This window comes from Leucoraja erinacea, chromosome 11, assembly GCF_028641065.1.
Source record: "Leucoraja erinacea ecotype New England chromosome 11, Leri_hhj_1, whole genome shotgun sequence".
NCBI lineage: Eukaryota > Metazoa > Chordata > Chondrichthyes > Rajiformes > Rajidae > Leucoraja > Leucoraja erinaceus.
Genome location: NC_073387.1, coordinates 44,032,082 through 44,052,236, shown reverse-complemented (window position 1 = coordinate 44,052,236; position 20,155 = coordinate 44,032,082). Strand labels below are relative to the sequence as shown.

General features: G+C 39.4%; 2 protein-coding genes across 5 annotated transcripts in view; one reads left to right on the top strand and one right to left on the bottom strand.

The window, feature by feature from the left end:
* Positions 1-20,155, top strand: part of pfdn1 (prefoldin subunit 1) — a 374,815-nt gene that overhangs the window by 243,437 nt on the left and 111,223 nt on the right. For 2 of the 4 annotated variants that reach the window (XR_008724260.1, XM_055643127.1), the window contains exon 1: positions 2,729-2,746. The exons of 1 other annotated variant lie outside the window; for it this stretch is intronic. Coding sequence is in view for 1 of the 3 variants with exons in the window: in XM_055643127.1 (XP_055499102.1) it covers positions 2,741-2,746 (6 nt within the window). In the remaining 2 variants the exon portion in view is untranslated. Of the gene's footprint in view, positions 1-2,728; positions 2,747-20,155 lie in introns of those variants that run through there. One more of the 4 variants, XM_055643123.1, reaches the window with a different exon arrangement.
* rufy1 (RUN and FYVE domain containing 1) overlaps positions 1-20,155 on the bottom strand; it is a 43,707-nt gene that overhangs the window by 18,742 nt on the left and 4,810 nt on the right. Inside the window, exons 2-13 of the mRNA XM_055643117.1 lie at positions 18,941-19,114; positions 18,715-18,832; positions 18,534-18,635; positions 16,305-16,428; positions 14,619-14,683; positions 13,315-13,380; positions 13,059-13,128; positions 12,857-12,958; positions 7,859-7,975; positions 7,402-7,569; positions 4,113-4,210; positions 2,926-3,045 (exon numbers count right to left, since the gene is read on the bottom strand). Coding sequence (XP_055499092.1) covers positions 2,926-3,045; positions 4,113-4,210; positions 7,402-7,569; positions 7,859-7,975; positions 12,857-12,958; positions 13,059-13,128; positions 13,315-13,380; positions 14,619-14,683; positions 16,305-16,428; positions 18,534-18,635; positions 18,715-18,832; positions 18,941-19,114 — 1,324 coding nt within the window. The remainder of the gene's footprint in view (positions 1-2,925; positions 3,046-4,112; positions 4,211-7,401; positions 7,570-7,858; positions 7,976-12,856; positions 12,959-13,058; positions 13,129-13,314; positions 13,381-14,618; positions 14,684-16,304; positions 16,429-18,533; positions 18,636-18,714; positions 18,833-18,940; positions 19,115-20,155) is intronic.

The window sequence follows — 20,155 nt, the reverse complement described above, 5'->3', positions numbered from 1 at the left end:
GAAACCATCTGACAAAGGGTCCTGACCCGAAATATCATCTGCCCATTCTCTCCACAAAAGCTGCCTGACTTGCGGAGCTCCTCCAACACCGCTTTTTGTGGAAGATTCCAGCATCTGTAGTCTCTTGTGTCTCCAGAATAATAATAATAATAATGTTTTGTTTATAGGGACAGTGCATATTAATTAACATTTGCATGTAAATATGCGAGATTGTAGCTAATCAGTAGCTAATTTCCGTCTCTAGTCCCAAGAATATATCCAAAACAGTAAGGCCAATATGATTTATTAGGGTAGGGAAGTTAGGTGTGTGGGCATAGACACGACAGATGAAATACAAATGTGGAAAATGGTAATTCACTTTGTTGGACAAAAAAAAAGTGCAGCATTTATTTTTATTTTTAAATGGTGAAAGATTGAAAGGCTTGATGTTCACAGGGATCTGGAAGTTCTTGTACACAAATCCAAAAAAATAATGTGCAATTAGGAAGGAGGACAGGATGTTGGCTTTTATTGCAAGAGGAGCCTTATTGCAATTATATGTGGCCCTAATGAGAGAGTATTTTTAATCATAATAATCATAATCGTAATTTATTAGCCAAGTATGCTTTGCAACATACGAGGAATTTGATTTGCCATACAGTCATACAAAAAAAAAGCAACAAGACAAACAACTACATAAAAATTTGGCATAAACATCCACCACAGCGGCTCCTCTATATTCCCCATTGTGATGGAAAGCAATGAAGCCTTATCTTCTTTCCTCCTACCTTCCCGCAATCGGGGGAGTCAAACCATCCGCATCCGACGATCGGGCTCCCACGTCAGGAGACGGGACGGTCGAAACGGGATGGTGGAAACTCTTGCAGCTAACCAGGGACCACGAGCTTCACGACATTAAAGTTCGCAGCTACCGCAGGTTGGAGCACCAATGGCCGACCCTTGGCAAAGGAATCGCCTGCTCCAAGATGTTAAAGTCCGCAGGCTCCGCGGTTTTGGAGCTCTAGAATCCCAAACAAGAGGCCACCAACTCTATGATGTTAGACCGCAGCGCGGACAGAGATACGACACGGAAAAAGTCGCATCTCCGTCAGGGAAATAAAAAGTTTCCCCCACCCCCCCTCCCCCCCACAAATACAATAACTAAAGATAAGCTAAAACATACATTGTACAACAAACTAAAAACACAAAGAATGTAAAAGACGAAGACAGACGGTTGGCGAGGCAGTCATCGAGCGTCGCCCCCTGGTGGTGAAATATGTAAAGTTCTGGTCTCTCGAAGTAAGAACATGGTTCTTTCAATACAGGGAGTGCAGTGAAGAAAGCTAGAATGATTTTGGATAGGGGGAGGGGGTTAGTTGTAATACAAAAATAGATGAAATAGACTGAGCCTGTTCTCAGGTTTACAAGTTTAGAGGAACAAGGGATGATCTCATTGAAACAGACAACATCCTTACAGGTCTTGATAGCGGAGAGTAGGTGCAAAGGTTTACCTAGTTGAGTCTAGCACAAGCCACAAGTTAAACGCCCAGCTATTTGAATTCCAATGATAAGAATTTACTTTACTTTACCCGAGTGGGGTGAATCTTTGGAATTTTTCATCAGGAGGACTGTGGAGAACCAATATAATACAATATTTATTGTCATTTGAACCTCAGTGAGGCTCAAACGAAACTCTGTTTCTACAGCCATACAAACCAGTCATCTCCATTGCTCCACTTTCTCTGGAAGTTAAAACTTCATTTTTTACTATCACTCCTCAGTTCTGATGAAAGATCATTAGTCCAAATATTAACTCTCATCCGTGCTACCTGACTTTAAGTGTTCTATGTTTTATTTTGGCTATACAAAAAAGGTCTTTCAACCCAGCTTGTTTCCTATAAACACAGCTGGAATGTTTTTTAATCTATCATTAAAGGAAATTAAATCATGTAAATAATGAAAAAAAACAATTCAGCCAGCATAAGAACTAATGTTTTGTCTATAAATTAATTTTCTCTGATTTAAGAACATAAGCTTTTGTATTACTCTTCCACTGGACACCCAAAAAGGATATATTTTTCTTTCATTGTCATAGGAAACCCATTCATTAGACCAATGCAAAGTAGAAGGACTCCCTTTACCTCCCTCTTTGGTGTCAGCCCAAATACTTTCACTCCGAAGAACATGCTTGCTTCTTGCCAAGGCACCCCCTCCTCCATACCCAAGAAATGTGATTTGTTTTGGATTGCCAGGAGAAAATAAGGAAGAGGCTTATAGTATTGCTAGGAATAGCAGTAGGCCTAAAATTGTGTGTTTTAGAACAATCAAATGAGAACTAAGAAATTAAAAAAACAAAGAAAAAGGGAACTTTTTAGAGCTTGTACAATCAAATAATTAGTAAATTCAGCTACACAATTGGATCTGTACATCCCAAATGAAAACTGTGCCTTTCAGACCTTCCTTCATTGAATGACTGGAAAAACATTAGCAAAACAAGACTATTGCAAATCATTAAGCAGTTTTATATTACACAGAGGACAAACAGCAAATTATACACTAATTAACCCACAGACATCAGTGTAATTGATCATTGGGATATATTATGTTTCAGACAAGTGTGGGATTGGTCAAAGTGCATAAAAGCTTTGTAATGCCAAACACTTCCTACGATGAGAAACGGATTTAATTTGCATTGTTCTCTTTTATATCCCCTTCTTATGACTTAGTATTGAAATGGTTTTCTTAATAGCATTTTAAGTACATGGGGATACAGTGCCCACTCATCCATTTGTTGCTTCTATTATACATTCAAAACTACAAAGTCACCTCAAATTTCATTCGTCAATCGCAAAAAATCCATTTGTTATCATTACAGAGGTTATGTTTTAGTTGTTAGTGCAGTTTCCCTTTTGTTAAAGAGAAAAATCAACTATTCTTATTCCTTACCGTTGTTTGTCCAGTTCACCTAGCTGCTGTTGGAGGCTCTCAATCTTATTGACAAATTCCTGTCTAATCTTTCCATTTCTTTCTTCTGCCAACTTTCTGGCTCTTTCAGACTGCTGCAATCTAAGTTTTAACAAAGGCAATGCCAAAAAGTACATAGGTTAGAAGCTTTCAAAAATTAAATTCTTCTTGCACCGAATTTCTTGCACATTCTTCTTGCACATTCAATATGATCATGATCAGCCATGATCATATTGAATGGCGGTGCAGGCTCGAAGGGCCGAATGGCCTACTCCTGCACCTATTTTCTATGTTTCTATGTTGCTATGAATTAGAAAAAAAAAGTAATAATTAGCTAGCAATGCAACATTTAGCTCCTTTTCGAAGCAATAATGCTGTTTTGATTTCCCACCAACTAACAACTCTTACCACTTTCAGGTACTGCAATAGTCGATAGCTCCTTCAGCATTATCAACTTCAGCCACTAGTCACCCACTAACACAGCTATGAGGATGTACTGAGTATGCAGCATTCTTTCTTCAATATATTACCCACTACCACTGTTAAACATTTCACAAGACTACAATTAAGAACTCAGTGAATAGTCGAACAGACACTGGAAATGCAAGGGAAGGGGCGGAAAGAAAGAATCAAACTATTCTACAGAACCACGAGGCAAAAACAGATTTTCAGAGATAGCTATCAAAAATATATCAATGTTTAATCTCTAATGGCTTGCAAAAATTACAAGAGTGCATCTAACAGTCATACCCCAAATTGTTATCTACCAGTTAACAAAGGAATTGCTCCTTAGTTTCTTATTATTTAACTACTTCAAGCAAATGTGTACGGTGTGCACTGGGACTTTCCATTTATCAGAATTTCATTTCCAAACATTATACAATTTGCCAGGAAATTTCTATCAGGAAATCAAGCAACCCGTTACCAAATCTATTATTAACTGCTTTGACCAACATCTCTCTATTGAAAACAAATCAACAAGTCAGATAGTTCTGCATAGAAAAACATAGAAATATCACAGGAACCCGTGATGGAAAACAAATCAACAAGTCAGACAATTCTGCATAGACAAACATAGAAATATCACAGGAACTTTTCCAAGTATAAGTACTCCAATATTAATGCAAATAAAATTCTAGTTAATATAAAATGTTCCATATTTACTGTACCTTTCCTCCATTTGCTTTGTGGCAACAATCATCTGGTTAGTTTTATGTTCAATAGTGTTTATCACATCAGTCTTCTGCTGCATTGTCCCATCGGAGTTCTACACAATTTATGAAAAAGAACAAATTATCACATGTTGGACTTATGAAACTTTAAAATCAACCTTAAGAAGTTTGCAATCATTTACGTCATCAACTTGTAGAAAATTGAGACAACACATTACTGAATGGTGCACTAATATCCATTTTATCTTTTTTTCAATTTTCTACCCAATACCTCATCAAAACATTTCAAAGTTTTTATTTACACTATTTGGTCAGTTGAGGAGAAAGAATAGAGCATTTCGGTATTTGTGTATTGTTGGAGTTGATACTTTGATTTCTTAATTCACTAAAATAGTTGATGTCAGTTCTCAAAACAATGACATTAAGCTCCACCACCTCCAACCAGGAAGTAGAAATTCTGTCAAGTAATTTGGGATTATGGCTACTGATCTGTGATTTGACCCAGACTGAATTACTATGATAATTAAGATATACAAGTTACATAGAAACATGAATAGGTGCAGGAGGACTATATTTTCGAAACGCCATTCATTATCATGATCGTCCCCTATCAAAAATGCCTGCCTTCTTATCCCTCGATCCATAACCCCTAGAGCTCTATCTACTCTCTCTTAAATAGAACTGCCCTCTGTGGCATTCCATAAATTCACAACTCTCTGGGAGAAACAGGAGTCTTAAAGGTCCCCTTTATTTCTGTGGCCCTTCGAGCCAACACCGCTTGCATCTAGCTTGTGATCATTTATAATTTATATGTTTGGCTGATCGTAAACCCCTAGTCTTTTCAATCTTTCCTCATATGACAATCCCACCATCCTGTGAACCTATGCTGCACTGCCTCAATCACAAAGATGTCCTTCCCAAATATCCACTCGACTCACCAGCCCTAACCCCTAGAGCTCTATCTAACTGAAATCTCTTGTTCTGAAGGCCAACATCCATCCAGTGGTGATCTTGGAACTCTCTGCCACAGAGGGTAGTTGAGGCCTGCCCTGGCCCTTGTGGCTAAGGGGATCATTCCATACGGGAACTGAGTTGGATGATCAGCCATGAACTCTGAATGGCGGTGCTGCTCGAAAAATGGCCTACTCCTGCACCTAATTTCTATGTTTCTATGTTCTAACATCTCACTGCCTGCTGTGCCTTAAGCCAACTTTCAATGACGCCTATCTCGCTGCCCTTTACCTTCTAATTGAGATAATAATCTGCCCCCTTGTTTTGGGCCCCAAAGTGGATAACCTCACATTTATCTTTATTATACTGGCCACGCATCTGCCCACTCACTCAATCCAGGTCACCCTGCAACATTTTTCACACTGCCATCTAGCTTTGTGTCATCCGTGCCAGTTGCTCCTATTTATATATGGTTTGCGGCCCCAACACCGAGCCTTGCGGTTTCTGCCTGCCATTCTGGAAAGACCCGTTCACTCCACCCCTTCCGGTTTCCAATTTTCTATCCATGTCAACAACCACTACCATGTGCTCTAATAGTCAAGCCTCCCGTCTTTTCAAGGCTTTCTGAAAGTCTTTACCTCATATGGACAATCCCCACCATCCTTGAACCTATGCTGCACTGCCTCAATCACAAAGATGTCCTTCCTCAAATTAGGAGACCAAAACTGTACACAATACTCCAGATGTGGTCGCACCAGAGCCCTATACAACTGCAGAAGAACCTCTTTACTCCTATACTGAAATCCTCTTGTTATGAAGGCCAACATAGGTGAGTGTGACGCCCGTGCTGGGAGCTTCGCAATCACAGCTCCACAATGTCGATGCTGCAGCCCCAACACTCAAACGGCGATCCAGGTAGGCATTGCCTCTCTGCGGTGAATCCAGCCAGCTGTGCTAACGCTGCTGAAGCTCTGGTCCGGTCCCTGGCGGGAAAGGCTGCTCCAATCCAGGTGGTAGGCTGCGATGAGGGGGGGGGGGGAGGACGCAACTCGGAGAATAGTCCCATCCTCGCCAGGAAGCGACCGGGAAGCGGTTTCCACATTACCCTACCCCCTCCCCCACATAGAAAAACTAAAGAATCCCCCCCAAAAAAGGCGCCCCTAGTGGATAACAAACCAGAAATCTATCTATCATATCTATATACTATGACTTTATTTGAAGCAGAAATATGTGAATGCTTCATTGAGCATTATTCCGACTGGTGACTACGCACTTCCTCCGAGGACATTATTGCACGCGTCATGCAAGCCGTCTTAAATGACCACCTAAACTGTCATTTGGCAACCTAAAAGGCTGCCTAGGTTGCCTGGTTGGCAACAGGAAAAAAAAATTAAGTGTCTCTCTCTCTCTCCCTCCCTCATCTCTCTCCCCCCCTCTGTCTCCCCCCACTCTCTCTCTCTCCGCTCACCCCCCTTTCTCTCCCCTCCTCTCTCTCTCACCCCCCTTCCTCTCCCCCACATATCGTAATAGCAAGAGCTTCCATATGTACATTATTTTTAAATGAAGTGCGTCAGTAACCATTGGTTCCTTAGAGAATGAGACTGGATGTCAATGATGAAATAAAAAGAAATGATAGAGACTTTGAACATGGAAGACACCTGAAAATCGAGGTCAAAAAGATGGAAGGGAAGAGGAGAGAAACAATTTAAATGCCCTCACTTGACAAAAAGCCTTTGATGAACTGATGACAAACAAATTCTCTGGACCCGGCAGCCTACAACCTATTGCTTATGATCAGCCAAAATTCTCAAGATTTTGAAAAGGTCCCCAAACGCCCAAATGCAATGCCACTATTTATAAAGCCTTTTACAAAACATGCACGAGAGCACTCAGGTCCCTCTATATCATGTTCACTGCCAATTATATACCAATTATCCCCATACCTAATGCTCTCCTGCTCAATCCTTGCTCATTTCTGATGCTCAAACATTAGTTCATGTTTTCATTCCAGGGATCTGTAATTCAATATTCTCCCAACATCAAAGGAGGAAACTGGGATCTGACTGGTACAATAGGGAAAGCCTTTTTCCATTTGAGTCGCATCAATAACAAGGGGTCATTAATTTAAAATAGCTTTTAATAAGCAGCAGGAATAATTCACAGCTCCAGCATAAGCAGGAACTGTATTCTTAACGTTTTATCCTGACATATTCTAAATATCGGAAACACGTAGAAAGATAATCGATCGTATCCCACAGGATTCTGCACTGTACACTCTTAGAAGTTACTTGCCTATTGTGCATTGTCAACCTGCCCCATCACCTCCATGTCTTACCTTAAATTTGTGAAACATCTGCAAATTGATGGCCTTCACTTCTTCCAATTGTTGTCGCAGAGCAGCCAGCGTGTCTTGCTTTTCATGAGTGTCCTTCTCTAGCAACTTCATGGCCGTTTCCATTTCTTGCTTCAAGCTCACTTGTAATTCCAATTCTTTCTCCAGTTCCTGGAATAACAAACCTCTTCAGATCACCAAGATAGAACCAAAATATGCAAACGCCTTTCAAACCTGCATTCTGGCATTACTTTTCCTTTGTTGATGGGAATTTGTGTACTAAATACAAAGAATGTTCATATTCATGTAAAAGATATTCAGTGCTAAATCCATTTTTAGAAACCACCTTTTCAAGCCAGTTCTAAAAGCAAAATTAAAAGCAATTTCACATTTAAAAATAAGTTTAATATCAATAGTCTTACACTATCTATTTGCCAGTTCAAGGATATGCAGGCTTTACCATTCGAAGCTGTTTTTCTTCTTTCAGTTGCTTCCAGACTTCATTATACATTTCATCTAGACCCTGGCGAGTCTGTCTATAAGTTTCCAGCTCTACTTCAGAATCTTGTCTATTCACCTGTTAAATATCAGTGAAAGTGATTATAATCTCATGACAGTTTCACTAAATATTATCCAATAACAGTAACAACCTGACTGCTTTTAAAAACTGAAAATGCAATCTCTCCCTGCCATCCACCATCCTTTGTAAAGCCACCTGGCCTACCAATAATAATGTATCACATACTTCAACAAGGCCAGTTTTAGATTGTAAGAGGTGCTAGAACAGAGGTAGTAAAGAACTGTTCACAAAGAGTATTTGTTTATCCACGACCTCATGCTTTTTTTTTTGTTCTTGGTTTCTTGGTCCTCCAAAATATTCCAAATGGAATTTAAACTGGAGGTGGTGAAGGGAGGACTTAAGCCAGAAAGGGTTATTGGGAAGAAAGAGCTACTTTAAATTTAGTTGCATCTGGTTGGGTAACTATAGTAGGGTGGAGATTATTCCATGCTTTAATTGTGCGGGGGAAGAACAAATTGCTGTATACATCTGTCTTTATAGCTGGGATCACAAATTGGATCGAATCCCCCTCGTCTGCTCCTAATTGGTTTGGGTTTGATGTAGGTCTTGTAATCTATGTCGAGCTGACCATTTAACATTTTGTAAAAACAGGTCAAACGGTGAGCTTCACGTCTGTCTTGGAGAGGGTTCCACCCCAGAGAATTCAGAAATTTGGTGACACTCGCTTCTCTCTCTCTCATAGGTGTTAGTAACAAATCGAGCTGCCTGTCTTTGGACACGTTCGATGGAAGAAATGTTTTTATTTGTGTATGGGTCCCATGCTGCAACTGCGTGGTCCAAATGAGGTCTAACGAGGGTGAAGTATAGCTTCTCCTTGACAGAAGTTGAACAATGATGAAAGTTGCACCTCAGAAAGTTTAGGACACCTGTTGCTTTCACCGTTGCATGATGAGTCTGACCATTCCAACGCAGATCATTCTGCAATTTGATGCCAAGATACTTGGTTTGTTTGGATTCTTCAAGGGTGGCACCAGGTATATTGTAAGATGTTTCGCCTGGATTCCTCTTTCTGGTGACACGCATGGTTTCACATTTGGAAGGGTTGAACTGCATGCACCATTGTTGGTCACATATAACTCAACATATAGCCCTTCATCAAATCCTAGTCACACGTTATTTATTTCTTTGTTCCTGATATAAATCTCCCATTATTGCAACAATGCCTGTAATACTTCTTGCGGTCGTAAGCGCCATAATCTTAGAATTTTGTGAGTAAACGCACTTTATAAAAATCTTTAAGATAATCTCGATACATTCTATCCTTGTTAGGAAGCACAGAATTGGAAACATCTTCTCGAAATTTGGAGTATTAAACTAGTTCACCATTTTGTACATGGCATTGGATCAACCCATCCAACGTATTTTTCCCTGTATGTTTAATCATTCCTGTTAGGGAAAACTCTCAAATCTGTATAGAAGACCAAAGGATTTTACATTCCTTTTTTGCAGTTACTTTTACCTTTAACTTAGCTTTCATTTATGGCATGGTTAAATGCTTAAGAATAAAACATTCAGGAACCAATCCAATAAAACCCTAAAGAAAGAACAAAGCTTGTTTATATAAACATAAGACTTAAACATAAACATAAAACATAAGAATTATGCTTTGCTTTTAAAAAATATTTACAAGATATACAATAAACACAAATTGGTACACGTCTCTCTACACTCATTGTGCAGTCCATTCGATAATTCTCTTACAATGCATTAATGCCACTTGTTTCCTCCTTAAATACCACATCCATGAAACTTTCGAGGGGTTATTACAGACGACCCAACCAGTTTTCGAAGGAGGTTTAAGTTGCATTTCCTCAGTGTTTGTGGTGGCTGCACTGAGCTTCATGCTTTCCTTTACACATACCACAACACCTTGAAATGTACTGTTGCGCTGCATTCACTTGAGACCTCCAGAAAGGCCAACAAGTTTTAGGCAGACAAAGCTAATTTTTCACCATGTTGATAATTTTCCAGTGTAGATGACATTTGTATAATCCATATATAAATACTAATTCTTGTGATATAGACTGTTTAACCAAGGAGATTCAAGGTTGAGGCCAACTCACTTAAACTAATCCTGAATGCAAACATATTTTTAGATCTATTTTCCCCTCCTCTCTTTCTGAGTGGCAACATAATGAATATGATTCTAATTCCAAACACTCATTGAATGTGTGGCATAAGTGTAAAAAGTTTTGGGAAATTAGTGGCTGTAACCTCTCTCATGATTGAATGAATGAATGAATGAAAACTTTATTGTCATTCAGATATACACCTAGACACAGTGCACCTTGAACGAAATTTCGTTGCATTTGACTCTCCAAAATCAGGTAATAGTAAAAAGTGCTAGGTGCGTCCATAAAAATGCCTCATGTGCATGGTTCTGTAAAATAAATATATATAAAAAGTTTTTAAAAAGTGTCGATATTTAAAAAGTTCTAGCCTCGGTTTTGTTGATTGTTCAGTAATCTTATGGCCTGGGGGATGAAGCTGTTGCAGAACCTGGTTGTCCCGCTCTTCATGCTGCGGTACCTCCTCCCAGAGTTAAGCAGTATAAACAGTCCAAATTGTGGGTGTGTGGGGGCTCTGGTAATGCCCTTAGCTCTAATCAGACAGCGCTTGTACCCCATGTCCATGATGGAAGGAAGAGAAGTCCCAATGATTTTTTCCGCTGTCCTCACCACTCTCTGAAGGCACTTCCAGTCCGCAGCTGTACAGCTGCCGCACCACGTAGAGATGCAGCTGGTCATGACCGACTCAATTGTGCTTCTGTAGAAAGTGGCGAGGATGGGAGGGTGGAGGTGTAAACTTCTCAACCTGCGGAGGAAGTACAACCGCTGCTGTGCCCGTTTTGCCAGAGATGTAATGTTTGTGGACCAGTTTAAGGTGTCAGTTATATGCACCCCCAGGAACTTGATGCTTTTCACCTGCTCCACTGCTGAGTTGTTGATGCACAGCGGAGTGTGACTGGGCTGATTTTTCTTTCTGAAGTCGACGACAATCTCCTTGGTTTTGTTCACATTTAGGAGAAGGTTGTTCCTGCTGCACCAGCTCACCAGCTGTTCCACCTCCTCTCTATATGCCTGGTCATCATTGTTGCGGATGAGGCCCACTACTGTTGTGTCATCCGCGTATTTGATGATATGGTTAGTAGTGGACCTGGCGACACAGTCATGTGTCATCAATGTGAAGAGCAGCGGACTCAGGACACAGCCCTGAGGGGAGCCGGTGCTCAGTGTGATGACCGAGGAGGTGTTCTTCCCCACCCGCACAGACTGGGGTCTTTCAGAAAGGAAATCCAGGATCCAGTTGCATAGTCTGGTATTGAATCCTAAGGGTGCCAGTTTGCTCACCAGATGCTGGGGGATTATCGTGTTAAATGCTGAGCTGAAATCAACAAACAGCATCCGCACGTGGGTGTTCCTCTCCTCCAGGTGTTGTAGGCTCAGGTGGACTGCAGAGGAGATAGCATCCTCTGTGGAGCGGTTCGGGCGATAAGCAAACTGGAACGGGTCAAAACTGGAGGGGAGTTTAGAGACCATGTGCTGCTTAATAAGCCTCTCAAAGCACTTCATTATTATTGGTGTGAGTGCTACGGGGCGATAATCATTCAGGCAGGTTATTGTGGACTTTTTGGGAACTGGTATGATGGTGGCTGTCTTGAAACATGATGGAACAATGGCCTGGTTCAGGGAGATGTTAAGAATGTCTGTCAGAACCAGAGCCAGCTGGTCGGCACATCCCCTAAGCAGACGCCCCGGTATGTTATCCGGTCCGGCTGCCTTTCGCTGGTCAATGCCCTCCAGGATTCTGCGGACTTCAGCAGTTTCAAAAGACAGTGTCTGTTCTCCTGGTTGTGGCTCTAATTTCCTCACTGTAGTGGTGTTCAGTGCCTCAAACCTGCCGAAATGATTATTTAGTTCATTTAGAAAGTCCGTGTCATCTTTACAAGACATCTGAAGGGCCTTGTAGTTTGTTATGGCCCGGATGCCTTCCCACATGTTCCTGGTGTTGGTATCATCCTGGAAGAAACCCTGGATTTTCTGTCCGTGGGCGCGCTTTGCTTCCCTAATTTCGCGGTTGAGGTTGGCTCTCGCTGTTCTCAGAGCCCCCAAATCACCAGATTTAAAAGCCGCATTTCGTGCTTTCAGCATGGCACGCACCTCTGCAGTAATCCAAGGTTTGTGGTTGGCCCGGGTTGTGATGTTCCTGATGACAGTGACATCCTCCATGCACTTCTGTATATATCCCGACACAGACATGGCATACTCATCCACATTCATGGTTTGGTTGTGAGTGGCTGCTGTCCTGAACATGTCCCAGTCCGTGCACTCAAAGCAGTCCTGGAGTGCTTCTGTAGCTCCCTCAGACCAGACTCTAACCTGCTTCACAGTGGGTTTCTCTCTGATCAGCAGGGGCTTATAGGCTGGGATAAGCATTACAGAGAGGTGGTCAGAGGAGCCGAGGTGAGGCCGGGCTCACTGAGACTGAGCCCAACCCTGCTCTTACACAGCATCCAATCTCCAGTTTTTTAGTATTTGCACAAGGTGGCAATCAAATGACTTTCCAGGTGCTGCCTAGACCAATCATGGCACCCCAACAATCATTTTATTGAATGATTGCATTGTGCTTATTTATTTACTACCAGCACCCGCATGCAAATTCAAAAGAGCAAATTATATTCCATAGCTCAAATGTTTGGGTAGTTACTTTGCGACATTTGAAAGGTGAAAATTCCATCACCCAAATGGGTGGGAGTTGTGGGAGTTGCTTGTACTCATTTTGCAAGCAACTAAAAAAAAAAAATCACATATAATCCTCTAGAGCTGATAAAGATTAGCAGGTCAGTCCAGAATATGAAATTAGTACTCATAACTCAACTGCTACTCGACGTTCATTGCTTTCAAGGATTGATGAATTTTCTTGTTTTAATTGATCCTGTTCCTCCTGAAGTGACTGAATTCGGTCATTTGCTGCTGTAAGCTGCAAAATATAAAGTACAAGGACAGATCATTTTCAAGACAAAGCTATTCTCAAATAAAATTTCAAGAAAATGTGTGGAAAATCTATCAGCATTATTTACCTCTTCCATTAGTTTTGCATTAATCTTTTCCAATGAATCTAGTTTTGTTTGCAGGTCAGAAACTGTACCACTTGAAAAAATAAATACTTAATTAAATACCAATACAAAAGATGATCACAGATCAAATTAGCACATTAAACTATAGATGCTTAATAATGTCAGTAATGTTAATGCAAATAAACTATAACATATTTACAAATATTTGAGATCAAATTTTACATATTTACACAAAGTCTGAAGGCTTTTGGTCTTTTACCTTAAGTGTCTGTTGAGCTCTTCCACATAATGTTTCTGGTCAAGAATGTTGGTGATTTCAGTACTCCTGAAAGCAAAAGAGAATAAATTATGTATTTTGGACATATAATCTTAACATTACCAATATCGGATTTGGAACTCAACTTGAAAGGTTCACGAGGCTAGTCATGTCTCCATGGCCTCAAGAAATGCCTTCTAGAAGGCTGGTCATATATCTAGGGCCCATTTTATTTGTGGGAGGGCCACGGAATGGAGGACTCAAGGTTATTGGCAGCCATATGGCTGCAAACCTTTAGTAGAGCCACTGGCTTGTAAAGTATTGAGTGCCCAAATGGGGATGGCTGGCTACTTGGAACATTATCTGAACCACCATTGAATAATAACCATAGCTTTTGGAAAGTCTTCAAATATTCCACTTATCACTTGAAAAATAACTTTAATATCTAAAGTAAACTAGCTCGTAAACCTAAAAACAGAATAACGGTACTGGAAATACCTAACAACACGGGCAGCATTTGTGGAGAGAGAAAACGGTTAATGTTTTGGGGCAATGACCCTTCATCAGAACTGGAGAAATAAGAAAATAGGCATGTTTCAAATTGCAGAGGGGAAAGTGTGAAGAGAACATCTAAGATATAATGCTATCAGTGCAATTATTCGATAGATGAAAGAAGAAACAAAAACAACAGCCATGAGATGTAGAATATAGCACATCGGAAATCTGATAGAAAGAGTGCTGGAAATACCCAGCAGATCAAGTATCATCTATGGAGAAAGAAAAAAAACAAGTTAAAGTGGATGGTCTTAGATCAAAATGAGTCAGTTCTGGCAAACATGATGGAAAGCATGTCTCCATTCCTCAAGCTTTTGTTGGGCTACGTTGAAACAACGTAAGAGACAAAACAGTGGTCGGAGTGCAATAAAAAATTAAAGATACAGGCAACTTGAAGATCATGATCACCCTTACAACTGAATGGAGGCATTCTAGGTGAAGCACCTATTCACTTTGATTTCTTCCAATCCAGTGTATAGCATTTAGTTCTCACCATATGGTCTCCAATCCATTGCTCAAAGTAAGTGCAAACTGGGTGACCACTTTGCAGAACATTCATTGACCTGAAACGAACTCTCTCCCCACAACATATCGCCTGCCTGCTGTTTTTATTTCAGACCAGCTTTGGTGGTCTGATTTTCAAATTGAAGCTCTTTTGCAAGGAATAAGTTAATGTTCAAAAACATTTTTACGTTTTGTAATAAAACCTAAAGTGTAAGAGTTTATAGAATCATGTTACTACATTTACTCACTGTTTGTTGTCTGTACGGTCCTGAGCTCCATCTTTCAAGTACAGCGAGAAGTCTATCACGCCAACCTGAAATGCCAGAAAATGTCAAATGATAGTTTTTTTGACAAAAATAAATATTCATTGCTTTTTTCTCAAAACGTGCAGGGTACCATAAGTATTTAGTGGATATTTTTAAGGCAGAGATTGGCAAGTTCTTGATTTGAACGGGTGTCAAGGGTTATGGGGAGAAGGTAGGAAAATGGGATTTGGAAGCAGAGATCAACCACGATTGAATGGCGGAGTAGACTCGATGGGCCGAATAGCCTAACTTGTGAACGTATTGGAATGCAAGATGTTTATTTACAACATTCGGATAAATCCACAGTAGACATATTTTATGGCACATACTGAAAATGATAGTCTCCAGTTCATGGCCTCCTCCAAATGACCTCCACCTGCACCTATTTTCTAAGACCTTATATCAACAAGCATTAACAAAAATTCTGAAAACTCTCTCTTATTTCAATGTACTAGACAAATGACCAATTTAAACATGAAGGTTCTTAAACATAAATATCCCAGCCAGATTTTTCCCAGTACTTGTTGATTTTCGATGTATTGTCCCAGTAAAATGAATGAAGGGGAATCGCCAATATTAAAATTCAAGAGACCAGGCTCAAATTAAATTCTCACTGTGCTTCAAAACAAAATGTAACATGAAATCAAGTGGCAGAAATTAATTTAAACCAATTTTCTGCTCAGAATATCTCCTTGGGAGTAAATTCACTAAATCTCCCCTCTGCAGTTGGTGACTAAACCATTGTGCACATTACATCACCATCTGTCTCATTGTCTCATTATGTAAAAAGTGACCGTGAAAATTGATATCATACTTAATCACAAGGCGTTTTGTAGTCCACAAATCAGTTATTATTGCACATATACACATTTCTTAATCCAGCATGTTCTTATGAAATTGATTTTAATCTAAATATAAAATTAATCAATTAAATCCCCAATTTGAGAATCCTATTTTGTTTTGAAACAATTAAATTGGTTGAGCTGCTGCCTCACAATGCCAGAGACCCGGGTTCGATTCTGAACACAGGTGCTCTCTATGTGACATTTGCACATTTTCCATGACTACATGGGTTTCCTCCCACATCCCAAAGACATGCGAGTCGTAGGTTAATTGGCCTCAAGGAATTCCCCTGATATGTCAGGATCAGACAAGAAAGTGGAATAATGTAGAACTAGTGTGAATGGGTGATCAATTGTCGATATGGACTCGTTGGGCCAAAGGGCTTGGTTCCAGGCTATATCTTTAACCTAAACTAGACCCATTTATATTGGTGAGTGAATCACAAGACATTTATGATTACTACAAACAGCTATACAATCCACTCTCTTCTAAAGGTTTCAAAACGCCCAATATTATTTTTAAAGATACAAGTTAAGGAGCCAATGATAAGACAATACTGAACACTGCTATTGACCACATTTTAGGCTTATAAGTACTTGGTGCATAATGATCTTTTCCCGCTCTGGATTAATAAAAAAGCAAGGCTTTGTGCCACATAATCTTTCAGCATGGTCACATGGATACAACTAGTCAAAGCAAACATTCATGAACTGTCTGAACGAAGAACTCAATTTAATACATCTGCATCATTCACATTCCACTTGAAAAATATTTACCAAATATTACCTGTGAATCCAAATCTTCTCCTTTTAAACAAAGATTTGCATCGATAACTGTAAGGCCAACCAGTAGACCAACAATAACTGCTCCCTCATCATGCATAATTAGTGCATTTGTATCATAGAATTCACTATATTAAAAGAATGTTTGTATTAATTCATGATGGACATCAAAATGTTAATACTTTATTTTACCAACAACCATTGTATTACTAAAGTACATTAATAAAATTAAGAGGCACTGTTTGTTCATATAAAAAAAGCTTTGCTGTAAGCTTAGAGTTTCTACTTCAATAAGAAAATATACTGCTATTAAAAACAAGGAAAATTGTCATCATCTAACTTGAGAACAACTGTAATTTAAAAAATCAGTGTTTCAAATACCAAATAACAAAGCTGGCAATTCTTTAGCATAATTCACATATTCTTAAAGGTAACCCATAGCATGGCTAGTAAGAGCTGCTGCCTCATATTTCCAGCGATCCAGGTTCAATCCTGATCTCCAGTGCCATGTGGAGTTTGCATTTGGGCTTCCTCGGCTGCTCTGGTTTCAATATCCAAAAGACATGTGGGTTTATAGGTCAATTGGTCACTATAAATTACACTATATGTGGAGCCAAGTAGTAGAATCTTGGTGTGGGGAGTGGAATTGATGGAGGCAGGGGGAGGAATGAAATGAAATTAGGAGCGATATTTGATGGTCAGTTCAGATTTAAGTGGGTTAGAAGGCCCGTTTCCATGCTGTATTACTATATCAAAGGACTTTGTCTCTGGAACTGGTGCACTACAATGCTGAGAACTATATCCTGTATTCTGTGTCTTCTCCTTGCTCTACCTATTGTACTTGAATTTGGATTGATTGTATAAATGTATAGTATTATCTGATTTGATAGCATGAAAAACAAAGCTTTTCACTGTACCTCAGTACATGTGACGATAACAAACCTAAACCCAAGGAAGGATTTTGATGGTATCAACTATACAATACCAAAATAAATAATCCTGATGAAACTGCCCACATGTCATTCTCAGCTATGGCTCTTCCAAAATAGTGACAGCAGCAAAATAGGACCCAATAGAACAAAAGTCAAGGACTAACAGTGTGAGTGATTAAAGTGGTCATTGTTAAATTTTAAAGCTAAATATATTGAAGCACGCACAAATATTTAAAAGCCAGCTGATTAGATCTCATTTAACTATTTCCTCCACATTTAGATAAAAATGTAAAAATAAATTCAAAAGGCACAACAAAGATTTTATCAACAAAGCAAGCAAAAGAGAACCAGGCAGCAGCAGGCAAAGTAGGTGTCTGAACCACATCCCACTCACCCTATTCCCAATAGCTAACTGGATCCCTGTTAATAATATACCAAAATAGAAAGAACAACGACTATGATGGAGAGAAATATTGTAGAATGCGGCATACATTGCATTAATGTAACAGTTTCATAGCTGGGCGTCGTTATCAAATAACAATAAACTTCTTTAGGAAATAGCCAATAAACTATTCCACCCAGAAAACAAGAAATGTATTTACATCATGAACAAAGTGTACACTGCTGAGATCAGATAGCACAGAAAGAAGAGGCTAACATTCAATGCAAGAACTGAAGTTCTCAGATTGGGGGGGGGGGGGGGGGGGGGGGGGGGGGGGGGGGGGGGGGAGAGGGGAGGGGGTTCCAACATCTGAAACTATATATTACAACTGGCAATTCCAGAAATACACAGTAAATATGATGAGGGGAATTATTAACTAATTACAAATTATTAAAAGGAAACAAATGAAATCCAAGTCAGTATATGGGATAGTATATAGAAAAAAATATTCTTTAACCAGTTCAATGCCATTATGTTATGATTGGATAAAGAAGTTGTAACATCTTTAATTGTTAATGTACACAAACTGACATTCTTAAGCTTGTTTAAATTGTGGTAAGATAAACATGGGCAAATACAATATGAAAACAACCATTCAGAAGTGCTGGTTCAAAAACTAGTATCTAATAACCCGTTGAAACAAGTTAATAAATTGTTCAAAAAACAATGAGTTACTTCAAAAAAAGTTTTAAAAAATCAGATTAGAGAGAAAATATATAGTGCAAAATTGTTGGGGAGTGACAGTGATATTATTTTTTAAATCCAGTTGTCGCAAAAATCATACCATCATCAATAGGTGTGCCAGCTGCCAGCTCAATCCCACCAAATGCCAACTTCTTACACGAATACCAAAAATTACCTTAGTAGATCTTTCCTATCAATCAAAGCCTTCAAATAATCAGCCATTTTCTTTTGCATTAAAGCAAGATTAAGCCACGCTCTCCCTCTTCCAATTGCAGTTCTGTAATATACAAATATAAAATGTAAATGATTCCATTCTAAGAAAGCATTACATCACAGAAATATATTTACAAACTCACTTAAGTCCTGGTAGGTTTCTGGCACTTGTTGCTATTTCAGCAGCCTCAGGACACAATTTTTCCACTAATTCTAGGGGACCCCAAAATGACTTGTTTGGTCCAAGAAAAGTCTTCTTTACTGCAAGAGATTAAAAGTAATACAATGTTTTGTCAGTCTTATGTATTAGTGCCAATTAAGGGAGAATTTGTTCATTATTTTTTAGCTAATGAAAAAGGCATAACGTACCTTTTAGTCCATGTTTGAGACACTGCTCCATTACCACAAAAAACTGCTGAAGAGGTGGATAATCAGCATCCAATGTTCTTCCCAAACTTAATGCAGACTGTATGAGCACTTTAATGCTAAGTTTCATCATATTCATGAGGTTGGCTCTTTCATTTTTCATATGTTCACTCAGATCTAATTAAATGAATATGTTAACTGATCAAAAATAGCAATTCATTTGAATTGTTTACTGCAACAGTCATCCAAACACAATGTTGAAATGAACCCATTTACCATGCGTTTCAAATTGCCAGTGGCATCATCTTAAAATGAACACTGACCTCATATGACTAGGTTCTCTCTATTGTTGTAATATGACATTTTGCATACTTAAAGGTACAATAATCTTCAAAATAAAACAAATGCTTAAACAAATTAAAGGGCCTGCCAAGGAAGGACAAACAGAATTAGTTTCAAAGACATTTTAATCTGAAACATCAACTCCTCTGCTCTAGTCACCGCCATATCTGCTACGTTCAATATTTTCCTTTTATATTTCAGACTTCCCGCATTATTTGAAAATGTTTCTTTTAATTAAAAAATTCTCCCGCCAGTTTGCACTGCCACTTCTTGCTGAGACAGTTCACTTCTGTTTCCTTGGTTGCTAGGCTACTCACTTTCTTTGGCACTTGCACAATATATATTTAGTTACTTTCAACAATTAATACATTTTTAACAATTAATAATAAATACAGAACTTCAGATAGTGAAGATGGTTGTGAAAGATTGCAGCAGGATCTGGATCGATTAGCCAGGAATGGGCTGAGGAATGGTTGATGGAATTTAATAGAGAGAAATGTGTGGTTCATTTTGGGACGTCCAACAAGGGCAGGACCTACATGCACAGTAAATGGTAGGCCTCTGGGGAGTGTTGTAGAGCAGAGGGATCAAGGAGTGCAGGTGCATAGCTCCCTGAAGGTGAAGTCGCAGATAGATCGATTGGTCAAAAAGGCTTTTGACACATTGGCCTTCATCAGTCAAAGTACTGAGTATTGAAGTTGGGAGGTCATGTTGCAGTTGTATAAGATGTTGCAGGGCTCGAAATTAACGGTTGCCCGGGTGCCATTGACCACCCGACGTGCCGCCGGGCAACCTAAACGGCGAGTCATTTTGCCCGGCTTGGCACTACAGATACTGGTTTATACCGAAGATAGATACAAAAAAATTGAGTAACTT